This window comes from Pleurodeles waltl, chromosome 11 (assembly GCF_031143425.1).
Source record: "Pleurodeles waltl isolate 20211129_DDA chromosome 11, aPleWal1.hap1.20221129, whole genome shotgun sequence".
Classification (NCBI taxonomy): Eukaryota; Metazoa; Chordata; class Amphibia; order Caudata; family Salamandridae; genus Pleurodeles; species Pleurodeles waltl.
In genome coordinates, this window is record NC_090450.1 from 478,165,488 (window position 1) to 478,182,929 (window position 17,442).

Genomic DNA, 17,442 nt, shown 5'->3' on the forward strand with positions numbered 1-17,442 from the left:
TCCAGGCCTCCCTTCCCGCAGTACCCTCCCCAAAACCCATTTCCTCATCTGGCCACGCTGAACCTCTGGTGTCTTAAGCATTCACCGAGTTGGTGCTGCCAGAAGGTGGGCATTGGCTGGCACTGCTCCTGAGAAACTCAGCAGCCTATTTGGAAACTGCAGCATTCGCAAGCCAAGTAACCCAAATATAGGGCCAGATAGGAACCTCACCTCCCCTGAGCCACACCCTTGAACCTGGTTTCTAGCCCTCTGGAAGTTTCCATCACAGTCACAACCCCTGTTCCATTGGCCCCACCAGAATGTTTTACCAGGGACCCACTCGGATGCAGACCTTTTTAACCCAGGTACAACTACATTTTATGGCCAGACTCACAGCTTTCCAAGACGCACACTCCAGGATAGCTTCCTTATCTCATATTTAGGGGGGTGCAGCATTATGGGCAATCTCCTTAGTAAATGCGGAAGGCCCCCTGTTAGACCTGACAGCCTTAGATTGGTCACCCCTAACTTTTTGCCTGCCTCCCTCCATCTTTTTGACCCTGTTTTTGCTGTCTTTCGGACTTTGCACATGTTACCATTGCTAATAAGTGCTAAAGTGCATATGCTCTCTTCCTAAAACATGGGAACATTGGTTCACAACCAATTGGCATTTGATCTACTTATAAGTCCCTAGTAAAGTGCACTACATGTGCCCAGGGTCTCTGGATTAAATACTACTAGTGGGCCTGCAGCACTGGTTGTGCCATCTATATAAGTAGCCCATTAACCATGCCTCAGGCCTGCCATTGCAAGGCCTGTGTGTGCAGCTTCACTGCCACTTCGACTTGCCATTTAAAAGTACTTGCCAAGCCTTAAACTCCCCTTTTTCTACACATATGTCACCCCTAAGGTAGGCCCTAGGTGACCCAGAGGGCAGGGTGTTGTGTAGGTAAAAGAAAGGACACATATCTGTGTCTTTGATATGTCCTGGTAGTGGGAAACTCCCTCTGCTGTGAGGCCTACTCCTTTCATAGGCTAACATTAGGGATACCCTCATAAACTGTTTGAATGGTAGATTCTGATTATAAAGGAGTAAACAGGTCATATTTAGTATGACCACAGTGGTAATACAAAATCCTGCTGACTGGTGAGGTTGGATTTTACATTACTATTTTAGAAATGCTACTTTTAGAAAGTGAGCATTTCTCTGCACTTAAATCCTTCTGTGCCTTACATCCTGTCTCCAATCCACATCTGGGCTGGTTGACAGCTCCCTTATGCATTTCACCCAGACAACCACAAACACCAGATGCTCAGTCCCACCTGCACACATCTGCATACTGAATGGGTCTTCCTGGGCTGGAAGGGTGGAGGGCCTGGCACTTACATTTCAAGGGACAGAGGCCTGCCCTCACACAAAGGACTGCCAAACCCCCTACTGGGACCCTGGCAGACAGGATTGTACTGAAAAGGGACCTTGTGCACTTCAAAACCACTCTTTGAAGTCTCCCCCACTTCAAAGGCACTTTTGGGTATATAAACTGGGTCCCTGACCCTACCAACTAAGACACTTCTTGGGACAGACACTCTGCACCAGAACCTGCCAAGAGGAGCTGCCTGACTGCCCAAAGGATTCACCTGGACTGCTTTGCTGTAAAGGACTGCTGCCTTGCTGTTGCCCTGCTGCCGCGCTAGCTTCTGGCTCTGCTGAGAAGTGCTCTCCAAGGGCTTGGATTGAGCTTCCCTCCTGTTTCCTGAAGTCTCAGGGCCAAAAAGACAATCTCTGCAAAGAAACTCCTTGTGCGGCGAAAAGTGACGCACAGCCTGCCAGAATCAATATACAGACTGTCCAGCGGTGAGAAAACCACCACATCGCCAAACCGGAACAACGCACCCCAGCTCCCCGAGTGGAGATCGATGCAGCGCCAACGTTGCGACCGGAATTTCGAAGCACAGCCCACCGGATTGATGCATCGCTGAGCTGGAACAACGCAGCCCGACTTCCTTTGAGAGGAATCGACACAGCACCAGCCGTGCAGCAGAAATTCTGCTGCATCATCCACCGGACCGATGCAACAGCTGTTACTTCGCCCCGCACACCCATGATTTCCAAGCAGCATCCCTGGGCGTCAAAATGCCCCGCATCGCAAAGAGGATTTGATCTTGTGCGTCGGAATTCGACGCATAGCCCTTGCCGTGTAGAAAAGAATCGATGCATCGTCTGTCTGCGCCCGGAAATCCAACGCACAACTACTTTTTCCACACATCTCCTCCTCTGCGGTCTTTGTGCGTGTAATTTGGACGCAAACCAGGTACTTTGTGCTTGCAAGAGACAATTGCTACTTTTAAGAACTTAAAACTCTTCTTATCATTACAAAAGTGGTATTTCAACTTGTGATTATCAAATCTTGATAGTTTTGACCTTAATTTAATCAGACAAATATCTCATATTTTTCTAAACCTGTGTGGTGTTCTCACTGTGTTATTGCATGATTTATTGCACAAATACTTTACACATTGCCTTCTAAGTTAAGCCGGTCTGCTCAGTGCCATGCTACAAGAGGGTGGGCACAGGATAATTTTGATTGTGGGTGACTTACCCTTACTAGGATTGTAGTCCCTACTTGGACAAGGGTGTATACCTCTGCCAACTAGAGACCTCATTTCTAACACCCACTATTATGCAATTGAAGCAATTTCAAAGCAGAATTTGAAAACATATTTGATCATAGAACCATTACCAGTTCTGCAGATCGTGAACTTTTAGAATTAAAACAGGGCAACAGAGACCTTGTAACCTACATCACGCAATTCAGTCACCCTATATTTGAAACAAATTGGCCAGAGGAAAAGAGGGCATCTCTTTATTATCAAGTCCTTAAGGATAATCTAAAAGATCTACTGACACAAATAGATCCGCAACCAGAATCCTGCAAAGACCTAATAGCCCTCATGCTACGACTAGACCATAGTTTCTCTCACCAGAAAAGTGACAAGAAAAGTCCTGATATGTGCACGTATGTATGGCCCACAGATAAGGGATCCACCGTTGTTTAAGATTCAAGTGAGCCAATGGAGATAGGAGGGGTTAGAAAACCTCTTACACACTAGGAAAAAAGACACACGACGCAAAGGAGTTTTATACCTCTATTGGGGGAGAAAGGACATTTTGTGCAAAAATGTCCTATAGGACAAAAAAATCTGGAAATTGAGTATTCTCGCTACATACTCCAACCAAGGAATCAGGAAACCAGTCAGCTCGAGGAATATACAGGAGGTTACCCCACGGTCCCACCAAAGCTCTCCTGAACAATCTGCAGCCAACACCTTGCAATCATCAGCTCCACATTTGACTCTAAATGGGCAAGTAACTGTTTGGGAAAGAATTGAGGATTTTGTTTTAATGATTGAATCTGGAGCCACCGAAAAATGCATTGATACTGATTACTGCGCTAAGTTACAAACATCTACGATACAAAAAGAAAGAGCTGAAACTGTGTGGGCTGTTGACTGGATTCTTTTAACGTCTGTCTCATTAGCCATCACACAATTCTCGTGGGGTTATGCTGTCAGCAAAATAAGATTAAACACCAAGAGCAAATCAGGTTTGATGTTTGATACTTAGCAGCCCCGCGGTTTGGTATTGTTCTAGGCAGTGCTTCAAATGGGCCGGTACTCTCTGTTACTGAGTACCGGCACTTTTTTATTTTGAGAGGGAGAGTACCGGCATATCTCAAGAAAAACGTAATACTTTTAATTGGAGAGTACCGGCACTTCTCAGAAACAAGCAGGTACTCTGGTACAGAGTACCGGCACTTCTATTTTTCCATTTAAAGCACTGGTTCTAGGCATGCCTGGGATGACTGTCCAGAATCTGCGCATTGATCGGGCCAAAAGAAGTGACTCTGAGTGGTATTCTCAAACGTGTATTTCTTGTAAACTGACCAGTCAAACAGGTTCTGACCCCAGTTACCTCATAGCTGCTGCTACGGAGGTTCCATTACTATCAAACCACTATGTTATTACCGCAACGGAACAAGGCACCAAACTACCATCAGAATATAAGGACTTTCTTGATATATTTAGTGCTTCTAGTGCCCCCCTTGCCTCCCCACAGCACTTACAATTGTCAAATAGGTTTAGTACCAGGGGCTACGATTCCATTTAGCAGGATTTATGTATTTACTGATGAGGAACATCAGTATTTACGAGAATACCTAGGTAAGTATTTGCAAAATGTTTTTATCCAGCCATCAAAGTCTCCTGCAGCATCACCTCTATTTTTGTCTGAAAGCTAATGGAGAGCTCAGATCTTGTATTGAATAAAGGGCATTAAATAACATCCTCATCAAGAATAAATATCCATTATCACTCATACCTGTCCTCCTAGATCAGGTACGTTCAGCCTCTATTTACACCAAGCTGGATCTCTGAGGCACGTACTATCTGGTATCTGATCAGCAATTAGCGGAAGACCACATTCTGTACTCGGTACAGGCTTTTCGAGTATTGTGTGACCCCATTGGGTTCTGCAGTGTCCCGGTGGCATTCCAATTTTTGGTCAACGACGTCTTGCAAGAATTCTTAGATAGGTTTGTCATCGCCTATATTGACAACATTTTAATTTACTCCTCTTCACCTGAAGAACTTCTGAAGCATGTGCAGACTATTTTAGTCACCTTAAGACAATATGGGCTGTTCTGTAAACTCACTTAGTGTGAGTTCCATGTTACTCAGGTTGAGTTTTTAGACTTCATCCTCACACCACAAGGAATCACTATGGCAGAAAGAAAAGAAAGAGGCAATCAAAGAATGGCCTGTGCCCGAACTGTTGGAAGACTTTCAGCAGTTTTTAGGTTTTGTAAACTTCTACTGCAGGCTTATGGATTACTTTTCATCCAAAGCGGCCCCCTTGACCAAACTGCTCCGAAAAGGAGTAGCCTTTCAATAGACTTCTGAAACCAATCACACCTTTTTTGCTTCTAAAGGAAGCTTTTATCTCTGCTCCAGTGATGCAACTCCCAGACACAACACAACCTTTCATTGTGGAAGCTGATGCATCTAGCTCTGGCTATCAGCTGGGAAATTGTATGTAGGTAGCTGGTAAAAATATGATGTTCTTTCATATTTAATGAATGATCAAACAGACATTTTTATCATTATGTTTTGAATTCAAAATCATCAAGCAGCCTATGCTAAAAAATCCTCGTCTAAACCATTCATTTGATTTCCTGGGTAGACCTTCAGCTAGTTCGGAAAAGATGAAAGTGATACAGAACATTGTGTGTTCAGTCACAAGAGCAGAGGGAGAATCCCACTAAATCCCAAAAAGAAAAAAAAAGCTTGAATAAATTCTCAGAAACTATCACAGTTGCTATTAAAGTACCAATAAAAAGTAGAAAATATATAATGAGAAATGCTGCGCTTCATGATGCCAAAAATGAGGCGATATGTTATGTCATTTGTGATGCCCTTTATGGCGTTATGTGTGAGGTCACGAGCAGTGGCATGAATTATGCTTTGCTTAGCTAACCATAACTAGACATTTTCAGCGTTTTTTATGTTTGTTTTATAACCATAATTTACTATAACTGAGGTTTAGTCAGTGAATGGCTGAGTTTTTAACATATGTGTATGTCGTTAAGAGCAAAGAAACACCCATAAATACCGTTAATAGCATTTTTGGTGTCTTAGTTTTATTTTTGATTATATTTCCATCCAGCCTCAATGTTTTCATATTTCACTACTTTAGGCCACCAAGCAGCTACTGGCCATGATCTTTGGCCATGTGCAACAGGGTTTGGCCACGGCTACTGAGCTATTGGCAATGAAGGGCTTAGTGGAGTGCCTGGCCTGTCTCCGTGTCCACCATGCTCACTGTGCATGATTCCGTGAAGTTTCGTTTTTGGATTTTTTTTTCAAGATTTGCAACAACAAAAAAGACACTTGCGCTGCTGATTTTTAATTTGTGACCTTCACCCACAGTTTGCGAACCGTGCAACAAATGCAAGTGCAGCAGCATCAGGCCCTCTGAGGCCGTCCCCATATCCTTTGGGCCATATTTATACTTTTCGACGCACAACTGCGCCAACGCAGTTGTGCGTCAAAAAATCTAACGCTGGCTAACGCCATTCTGAAGCGCCATGCGGGCGCCGTATTTATTCAATGACGTTAGCCAGCGTTAGCCGGCGGAGCTGCCTGGTGTGCGTAAAAAAAAATGACTTACACCAGGCAGCGCCGGCGTAGGGGAATATGGAGCTTGGGCGTCAAAAAATGGGGCAAGTCAGGCTGAGGCAAAATTTTTGCCTCAACCCGATTTGCGCCATTGTTTTTTACTCCCAACCCCCATTGAAATGACTCCTGTCTTAGCAAAGACAGGAGTCATGCCCCCTTGCCCAATGGCCATGCCCAGGGGACTTCTGTCCCCTGGGCATGGTCATTGGGCATAGTGGCATGTAGGGGGGCACAAATCAGCCCCCGCTATGCCACAAAAAAAAAAAATATATATACTTACCTGAACTTACCTTAAGTTCCCTGGGATGGGTCCCTCCATCCTTGGGTGTCCTCCTGGGGTGGGCAAGGGTGGCAGGGGGTGTCCCTGGGGGCATGGGAGGGCACCTCTGGGCTCCTTCCGAGCCCACAGGTCCCTTAACGCCTGCCCTGACCAGGCGCTAAAAAACGACGCAAAAGCGGCTGGATGTCATTTTTTTTGACCCGCCCACTCCCGGGCGTCATTTTTGCCCGGGAGTATAAATACGGCGCACATGCCTCTGAGTCATTTTTTAGAAGGGAACGCCTACCTTGCATATCATTAACGCAAAGTAGGTGTCCACGCTAAAAAATGACGCAAACTCCATGAACTTTGGCGCTAGACGCGTCTAACGCCAGAGTATAAATATGGAGTTCGTTTTGCGTCGAATTTGCGTAAAAAAAAACGACGCAAATCCGGCGCTAACAGAGTATAAATATGGCCCTCTGTGTTTCTGTTGCTGCGAGGATTCGCTCCAGAGACCTGGCTTGCATCTGTAAACCCCCAAAAGAAGACAGGAGAAAATAGTCCCTTGTGCAAAGTGATGCGTTAATTTTTTAAACCCATGGCTGCAGATGGTCAAAAACTAACATCAGGGTTATGCAAATGTTCCCGAATGGTCGACTCAGTGAAGCTCATTGAACACCTGTCTGTAACATAAATATCTCAAAAAACACTGAATAGATTCCCATCAGTTCAAGAGGGCACTAAAATGGAAAAATTCAAGTTCCAGGCCAGGTGTAGCGTAATTCTATTTAGTAATTGTTATTATAATCTGGTTTCAACTGTTGCACCACCACACACAATACTGTTCTATGCTTGTGCTAATTCAAAAACACCAACATTGAAAGAAAGTTAAGAAAATAAAGTGCAAGAGATGTTTTGTCTTCGTGCATTAGAGATTTAGGGCCATATGTACAAACACATTTTCGCATAGACACAGAATGGGTAGGCCCCTCTGATACATCTGGCTCTTACTCTTTTAGTTCTCCTCTGCATACACTTTTCTCTGAGAAGCTATTTATAGTTTTACCTTAACAAGTTTGTTGGTAGCTGGGGTTACCTGCTTTCATTGGCCGGTAGTGGGCATCCCATGGCACACAGGCACTGTAAAGGTTGGTGAAATGCAGCTCCCCCCCATGACACCGTGCTCGTGCCCACCCACACACCACTCACTGAGAGGGAGCCAAGAATAAGGTTGCTGCCGCCGACTGCTGCTCGTGATTTGGGGACTGAACTGATGGTTGAATTGACGGCTAAGCTCTGGGGCAGTTCGTTCTGAGCACATTTCGCCTTCATGCTGCTGCACTGAATTGAACGTAATTAAACTATTGTGGCCCTCCCACCACGATGACCCTCTACGACTTTCGTCCTTTTACCTCCTTTGACCTCGGGGGAAGTACCTTTCTAAATCTTATCTAAATCTTTCCAGCCACTAGGACTGTTGCGGCACTGTTGTGGCACCATTACTGCTGCTGTCCCCATCCCCCACCAGTGTACTTGGCCTGCTCGTGGAGGTGGGTGGGTTTGTGTATAGGACAGGGCGGATAGGGCAGTGGGTAGTGTCTACAGGTGTGTGTTATGCTGGTTGTGCGGCATCTGATTGTGGTGCAACACTCTTGGCTTCTTTGACTTCTTGGCCGCAGCAGTCTCTCCAGTTTTTATTTTTCAACAGTCTTTTTCAGCTGTGGCAGGGCATATTTCAAGCTACCAATAAGCTACCAAAAACCTACCAACAAGCAACCAAAATGTGTGCAGGACAATAATGACCACCAACTCTTAGGACTGAAGTCAGCCACCACTTGTCATTTGGATCCACTGAGGAAGTCTGGAACCTTGGCTAACAGAGAGGCTGAAATTGGTTCTATGACTATACTGCATTTCACACCTGAAGACCATATTCTATTTGCATTAGAAGTCCCTAGTTATGATGATTTGTCAAAGGAACACGCACCTAACAATTCTCAATTTATTGTTCCTGCTCCTCCCTTTACCTCCAATGGTTGTCACGCTATTGCCCTGGTTCTTGCCCCTATCAAGCTAGTTTCATGAAACATTGCTGGCATTAAAAGTAAACTCACATGCCCAGAGTAGTGCAGCTTTGTGGACAATTTGATTTTTGCATGTTCCAGGAAACATGGGCTGCTGTGCCACAGTTTTGGACTGGGTTTGCCTGCCTCGACCAACCTGCACACTCCTCAAGGAAGGGCAGACCATTGGGGAGCCTTGCAATATGGCTAAGAACTACTTTGGATTGTACAACTAAAGTTATCGATCTTGGGTCCCCTGATGTGCTATGCTTACTCCTGCAATTTCAGCATGGGTTTTCATTGTATTTGTATAATATTTATTGTAGGCACAAAGGTTACACGGTTGGTCTAGCTGCTATTGATATAATCAATGTGCATCTTTCATCTCTCTGGGCTGGTGTTTTTGAGAATTGTGGCGGGGATTTTAATTGCAATTTTGAACCCCTTGGTATTTCCACTGATGCACTTAGCTGAGAGGAGGATGAAGTATGGGCAGTTATTTGAGTTTACAATCCAACTGATTAAAAAATGGTCTGCAGCTGTCCTGCATTAAATACCTTTACCATCAACAATGGCCTGTTAGCCTGCAATGGGATGACCTCATCAAATACAGAGGGAATGGTCACTTTTAATCACCAGGGTGGGGCTAGTCTCATAGATTATACATTGAGGATGTCAGACTACGGTTGCAAGTCATTGATATAGAGGTGGTTTCTAGGCGGGACAGCAACCACAATGCCTTGAACCTCACAGTGAGCTTCTTGGGCCCTAGTATTCCATCTAATGACCTACAACCCCTCGATAGAAGGCTTTTGCCAACTAGCAATTGATGTAGGCTGAGATGGATTGCTGCTGCTGCTTCTTCAACTAAGCAGGTCCAGCTATATGAAGCCATTGCTGCAGCTTTGGAAACAGTTCTGGCCCTAGAAGGGAGTTGGATATCACTTGCAGTGTCTTCATGGGAGAATCTTACTGACACCCATAATTCCCTGTTTTGCACCATAAAGGAGCTCTTTCTGGGAGAGGCTCTTCCAAAATGGGTTTATGCGGCCAAATGGTACACAAAGGCATGTCGGGTAGCAATGCAGGCCCTAATGGCCGCCATCAAGGGGGGGACTAGAGCTGCAATTCAGGAAGCTAGAGCCTCCTATCAAGCTGTACTGGGCACGGCCAAGCAAGATCATGAGATGGCTAGATGGGAGGCATTGCCAGCTGTATAAGGCGCATGACCATTGTACCTTCTGGCAAATTGTGATTAACAAGGGTCTAGGCCCCACAGCCCTGCTTTGCAGTAATATAATAGTTGCTACTTGGGTTCATCACTTCTACGGCCTGTATGTCCAAGATGCAGGGGTGAGTGAGTTGGCCTTGGCATCAACCGTGGCCCCCATATTGAATCCAGTTATCAGGCCAAGTGTGGGTGTGACCTTGGTGATACATGCAGAAGGCCCAGCCAACCCAAGGGAATGGACCAAGGAGTGTCAATCATCTGGAGTCTTGCCTGCAGCAACTTTGTTCCACCAGATTGACTGTGGTCCGAGCCTATTTCTGTGAGTGAAGTTGCAGCGGCTATTGATTAGATCACATTAGGGCGAATGCCAGGGCTTGATAAGGTGCCTGGGGACTTGTTTAAAGCCGGCAAGGAGTTTTATGCCCATATTGTGCACTTTTCTTTATTAACATTATGAATGGGCTCACCATGCCGCGAACATGTGCAGGGGCTGAAATTGCCCCAAGCTATAAGAAAGGCCTTAGGTGTGTCCTATCGAATTACCACCCTATCAGTCTTATTGATAACTCACAGAACTCTTCAGTCGCCTTCTGCTCCAGGCTTGGAATGAGGATGTAGGGGTGCTGACTCCTCTCCAAGCTGGATTTAGGGCTGGGACAAGCACCCTTGACCAGGAGTTTCGATTACAACTAATCTACTGGAAGTTTTTCATGCTGGTGGGTGGGCATCTCTATGTCATCTTTGACAACCTTTGGTCGGCTTTTGATTTAGTCACTAGGGATGGCTTGTGGCAAGTTTGAACTAACTGGGGGTTCTGAAATACATGATTGATATGTTCTGGAGGCTCCACCTGGGCAATTAGGTGCCAGTTAGGTGTGGCCCTGCTGGGGAGCTCATAGACCCCATTCTTGTGTCCCGGAGGGGGGTGCAACAGGGGTGCGTCTTAGCTCCCACTTTGTTTCTGTTATACATTAATACCCTGGTAACCTTTTTAGAGTATTGCAAGCATGATCCCCACGTCTGGCCAATAGGAAGCTCTCGGCACTCCTGTTTGCGGACAACACCTTACTGGTCTTGAGATCACCAATGGGTATTCAAAATGTGCTGGACCGGTTTGGTGTCTTCTTCAAGTAGAGAGGGCTGGAGATCATCCTTAATAAATAAAATATATGATAATGAACCCCTGGCAGATGGCTAGGCTGCACCCAGTCCTTATTGGCTCTTCACCGGCGAGGATTCAAATCTTCATATCCAGGGCTCACCCTCAATGAGCATTTTGTTTGGTCACCCAAAATTCAGAAGTGTAAACTCATATTAGAACATTATACTGGTGGTATTTTGAGAGCCTTGAAGGAGCGTATCTTCTGCCCAATAACACCCACATTGCAAATGAATAACTTGCAAGTTCTTGAGGGGTCTCTATATGGTGGGAAACTTTGGGGGCATGATAATGTCAATGATATGGAGCCGACAGAAAATGTTCTTCTCCCACTCCTCACCAATCTTCCTCCCAGCACTCCAGTACTGCCACTCTGGCTAGACCTTGGCATTCAACCTTTTGCCCTCAGAGTAAAGCTCAGACCCCTAATGTATTGGAGGAGGATCTTGTTGTCAGTGGAATTACTGTCCTTCCGGATGGGCCTGGAAGAAATTTTAAAACTTCCTGGGGCTGCTAGAATCCCATGGTTGGGGTATATTAGGCGCAGTCTTAATGAGACTGGGTGCAGAAATATGTGGGCCCACCCAGGAACGTGTGGTGCTTCCAAGTCCATGCACAAGGAGGTGTACTGGAGACACTTAAATGGTAGAGTCCATAGGACTGAGGGGGGCAGGTACCCTAACTTCGGCTTTTCTGGAATTTAAAGACACATATTGTCTGGAAGACTACATGGATATGTTTGAGCACCCAGCTGCCAGATCTCTTTACATCATGTTCCAAGTTGGGATATTGCTACTTCGATCATTAACTGCGAAGTGGCAACGCACCCATGATGATGCTGAACCTGATCTGAGCTGTCATTTTTACCCTGAAGCTAAGGAAACTACAGACTATGTTCTGCAGTTTTGTCCTCAATATCATGCATATAGGAGGAACTGGATCTTGCCGCTGTGCTGCAATCTGAACGTTAGGGACTACATAGTTGCAACCAGGATACTTAAGGCAGATATCTCCTATCCAACTGTATTTGCAGTCTCTGGCTTCCTCATATACAAGTGGAAGCATAGACAGAGAAGGGTTTCTCTGTTGCTGCTTAATGACTCGTGTCCAGGACCAGTTTGTTTTTACGTTGTATCTTTTGGTTTCCTGTGGTTTTAATAATGGTATACTGCTATTGAAAACGGATCTCTAGTGCATGCTATAATGCAAATTACGTCTAGGTGCTCTGAAATTAATTTTGCCTCATATTTCTAATTGCTGTGATGTCACCCTCATATGCTGCTAGTTCCTATTCTTATGTCTCTTTTTTCTAACTATTTTAGATTCCATGATTTTATTATTTTTAATAATTTAATGATTTGTTTTAACTTATGACAATTGCCGAAAATAAACTTTAGCAAAGTAAAGGTTGAGTAGTACAATAATCCTGTGACCTTGTGGGTATTTAGAAACACCTTGGCTGATAGCCACTTTGGAAACAGTGAGTTATTCCTTGTCATGGGCAGGCGTAGATCTTTTCAGAATGGGCAGGGACTGGATTTACAATGTTATTTGCACATGGACATTTAGCTGACCCATGTAAGTAGCCTTTTCTACTAAAAAGTGTGAAAACATGTTTGCCACTCGTAAAAGTCTTTTACAAAGATTCGCTTATGTATTGATTTTCGTGTGAGTAATTCTACTACTAGTGGCAGAGAATGGGAAGGTGAAATTTGGTGCACATCCATCCACAAATGTAATAATTTGTGGGTATTCACAGACCTTTTCTTCACGCATTCCCACTCCGACAACTGTTGGAGATCTACTCCAGGACAGGAGTAAATCATTTTCCTGGGAGGCAAGGGGCAAGCAACAGTCACAAAATTGATATCAGTGTTGAAAAATGTGTTTCATCAGACGGAAAACGGGAATAATAGATGTTTTCCATTCAAGGTTGACAATTAGATTTTTTAACAATGCATTTGAAGAAGCATTATTGCTGTTTTATATGGCCGAAGGAGATCAGGGAGCACTGGAGAGAGGTTACAGTCCTTAAGCTTCATTAAATATTTTTTGTCATCAACTTGCTCATGCACTTAGTGAGGCTCTTTTAAAGAAGTACGTGTGAAGGGTGGACGTGACCGAGTCTAATTCCCAGTCTATGAATAGAACTTTGCCTGAAGGGTTTAGACTTGATTGATTTATGTATGAACTCTTGGGGATCATAAAGTACATAGGCTGCAGCCAAACAGTTCTGAGACGAAGAGGCAGGCCCATTGAGTGATTTGTGCACAGTACACAGATATTTGAAGTCTGAGCTCTGCATTAGTGGAAAGAAGGTAAGTTCTGTGAGTTAAGTGTGATTTGCTCAATTCAAGCCAGACCCGCTGGACTGTGCTGGTCTGCTTCTCTGCAGTTTGTGCAATTCCTTGACATAGAGGTCTGTGAAGAAAGCAACACAATACTCCAGATGTAAAGTTTTTATAGTGACCACAGCGGCCAGCGGCAGCAGAGTGTGCATGCTACACCGCATTAAATTGCTGTTCAAATTATGAGATTGAGATAACCTTCAATGTTGTTTCAAACCTTTTTGGTCAGCTGTTAGTGAAAACGTTGGTCTCCTCTGGTTCTATGAGCATGATCTCGGACTTCACAATGTTGTTAAACAAAATAGTTTTGTTTCATGCCATTCTGCACGTGCATCAGGCTGATACCCTACATAGCTCCAGTAGCTCCAGTTCAATATTGCATGGGTGTATATGTAGAAACAGAAGTTATGCAGCAATGGTAGTTTTAGCCAGTGTGATCATGTATGCGTTGCACAGTATGGGGTCAGTGCAGGTACTAGCGGCACCATCAAATGATGAAGAAATGGCAGAGATGTTGAGGCAGAAGAGACATTTAGGGCCTTAATATGTGTTGGCCAGATGAGGGATGAGATATTTAGGCCCATATTTATACTTTTTTAGCGCCGCATTTGCGTCGCTTTTTGACGCAAAAGCGGCGCACACTTACAAAATACAATTGTTTTGTGTAAGTGTTAGCCGCTTTTGCGTCAAAAAATGACACAAATGCGGCGCTAAAAAAGTATAAATACGGGCCTTATTGTTCCTTGTAAATACTGACACCATGATGCAGTATTTACTGGATGTGAGAACCCCTCAAGTGTTGCGGTTTCCTCAGGAAAATGAGAAATTTAGGTCGAATCCGGTGATTTCGGCATCAAATGCTGCATGCATTGGAATTGTTTCACATCTTTTCACCTGGTAAATTCTGGCAGATTTCACTTGCAAAATTCACAAGTGGAAAACTGCGGTGGTTCTGTATTTACTGTTCAACTATTAACCTTGGTCACTTGAAAAATAAGGGTTTGTGCAGGGATCAGAATGGAATGTCTTACTTGTAGTCCGGGATCAGGGCCTTAAAGGTCAAAAGTATGCATGCATGACTGTGCCAGTGCATTAGCTTGACATGATCACAGTGTCAAAGTAATTCAGAAGGTCACTTCTGACACTTCGAGATGGGCTCGAAATCTACTTTCAGTACAGTATATTGCACGGGCAGCATTAAAGTTTTTGAAAATTGGACAAATAAAAGATTTATTCATTTTCTGAGCTCTCTGACTCTTTTGGAAAAATTCATTTAACAGATTGCAGAGTCGAAGGCAAGATCTGACTTTCCAGTTGTTATGACTGAGCCACTTTAAATGCCTGTAGGAGGAGAACAAGGTTTTGATAAACTTGATGACCTTAGAGATTTCTGATTTGGGTGTTTAGACCAGTTTAGTGAAGGGAGTAGGGTTTGGGACCTTGGGCGTGAATGCTCCAATTTGGAATGTTCTGGCTGCCACTCTGAGCAAAGTACATTGATCCTGCTATTGAAGAACCTCAGAAGGTTCAATGATAGTAATACTTATTGCTGACATAACTACAAAATGACCAATTTGTGCCTGCAGACACCATTTAAAAAATAGATTATTTAAAGATAACAAGATTTACGCTAGCATCAATCTTTGAATTGATTGTTTTAGTGAATATTTACGTTATTGAGATATGTTCTTTGGGATAGCTTATTTTATCACATCTATGACTCTGAGAGCCTAATTTACTACTTGAATTTACAATTGTCTTGTTTATTTTATGTAGGCTGCAATCTGACATTTGATCCCTTTATTTTTCATATCAGCCTGGAAGGTTTGGACTTTGAATTGGGGATATTTTCAGACATAAGTCTAATGAGAGACAGTATGTGGTATTGATTGTAGGCTACTTGCCGATTGTATCTCCTGTGGTAGTTGAATTCTCCCAGATATACAAGTCTTTTGCAATGCAAAACATAGTCGAAACAAGACACATCCATGCTTAAATCTCCTAGGGATTACATGTTCAGTTCTTAGCCACTTAGTGTGTACATCAAAGTTTTTCTGTACAAAATCAATACACAAAAATACTGAATTATGAAGAATAAATCAAATGGAAGGAGAGCATATAAAATCAATATGGACTGATATTTAAAGCAAACACAATAAAATTAATTTTGGAGATTGGCATAACTGTGTATATCAGACAGAAAAGCTACCTTCTTTCAAATAGATAACATGGCAGGAAGGTTTCTTGTCTGGTATTGGCTTCTGTAAAGTACTGCATATGCAAACTTCAGTCTTGACAGTGACTGCTGTGGGAATGACAGTTTTGACTAAAATGTCAATTCCGATATATCTGGTCGGGTGTGGGTGCTAGGTGCCCAGATTATGCTGTGGATGAGAGGTGGGTTGCTGGTGGGTAGTTGGGCCTTAGATAGTTTAGCTGTTGCAGGCATTAGCAGCCATGGGTGTGAAATTAGAGACTTTTGGTAACTGGGAATTGCAGGGGATGTGTGGTCAATAAGAACTGCATGTGTGCTAATGGGGTGAATATGTGAAGTGGGGAATTTGTGGTCTAATATTGGTTTAAACTATTGGAGAGTGGGTTTAACAGTGCAGTTGTCTGAACCAGTCGCTGCTCGCTTCGCTCATAAGGAGTTGGCGGGTGCAGTGCGTAGGGTGGGGGTGGGAGGGGGATCCCAAATTTAATAAAATACATTTAAAAAAAAATGTAACACTTACCTTTTCGACGCCGCCCCTGCCTCACTTCTCTTCCCTGTTCGCTGCATGCAGGCACAGGCTCTCAGCCTGCCCTGCGGCCAATCCTGACTCTGCTGAAAGCAGCAGCAGGATTGGCTGGGGGCGCCTAGCCAGGGTGCTCCCAGCAGACTGGAAGCGTGTGCAGGCTCTCTCCAGCCCAGCAGATGTGTTGCTGGGCTGGAGAGAGCCTACCGCACATGTGTGTTTGGCTGGCCCGCGACGGCTGAGCATTCCCCCTCACTGCTCCTCACCCCAGATGCCCTGCCTCTTTCACAACAAGAGGATAATAAACATAGTTTCTTATCCTCTCGTTGTGAAAGTTTTGCAGCTTCTGCTGCTGGCGGGGGGCGATGCTCCTCCGCCCTAACGGAGAAGCCGCTCCTGGTCTGAACTGGAACTGATCTTCCTTACTGACTTTTTGTGAAAATGAATGACCATTATTAGGAGTAGTATGACAGATATCATTGATCATGTAGTGGGTTTTTGAGAGCTTCTGATGAAAAGTGTTGAGTCTTACTCAAAGAAAGACACCGCATTTTGAAATCGGCTCAGAATTTAATTCCGTGACTGATGGAAAGCAAGATTAGGTAGAAACAACTGGGGAAATGTGTTCCTTAGCATTGAGGTGCAGAAACAGCCTTGCTTCCTTATTTTGTCAGTGTTAAAACATGCTATTTTGAATGGCTGGTAGGAATAGAATCGAGTACTATCATTAATAGACACAATAATATGTTTTAAGCAGTCTATACAGTTCATATTGTGAAAAGCATATTGAACAGTTATGGTTTCTGTAAATTACTTGATATATTTCTATGATTACCCGAGGGCCGAAAAGCATCTGAATATATATGTTTTTTGGGGGCTTCTTAAGAGTGTAATTGCGAGTGTTCTACAGATCGTAGAATGGAAAAATAAAGCAATAATAACAACAATTATTTTTTGACACACCAAATCTACATATTTGTTGTGCATTAGGACAATTTTCTGTACTTTGTGAATAAAAGATATGTCACCTATTTGATTTTGTACACATAGACATTTACAAACCTGTATAGGTTGAGGCTTAATTCTCTATAATTGTATCGGCCTCAAGCATTACCCATGTATGCATTTCGGCACCTACACCGTTAAGCTTTTAAGGATGTGAATTCTGGATGCCTTACGATGGGAGGGTGGAGGGGAGAATACATAATATCAGAAATTACTCCATATTGCAATTTATCATTTTAATTAATTATCAGCAGATTGCCCTGCTATGTACACGTAATACACCAGGGTACCAAACATGTAAAAAGTGGGAGAAGCCTTACCCTTCATTTCCATCGATTGGCTCATTATGACTGTGAAAGGAAGGAAAAGTAACTAGTTACAAATGTACTGGATTAGTAGACACATATGTTGATCAATTAGAGC

General features: G+C 43.8%; 1 protein-coding gene across 4 annotated transcripts in view; it reads right to left on the reverse strand.

Annotated features, from left to right (window-relative positions):
- Positions 1 to 17,442, reverse strand: part of LOC138265798 (phospholipid scramblase 1-like) — a 194,405-nt gene that overhangs the window by 142,453 nt on the left and 34,510 nt on the right. For all 4 annotated transcript variants that reach the window (XM_069213852.1, XM_069213849.1, XM_069213850.1 and 1 more), the window contains one exon: positions 17,340 to 17,369. In XM_069213852.1, the coding sequence (XP_069069953.1) occupies positions 17,340 to 17,364 (25 nt within the window). In that variant the 5' untranslated portion in view covers positions 17,365 to 17,369. The remainder of the gene's footprint in view (positions 1 to 17,339; positions 17,370 to 17,442) is intronic.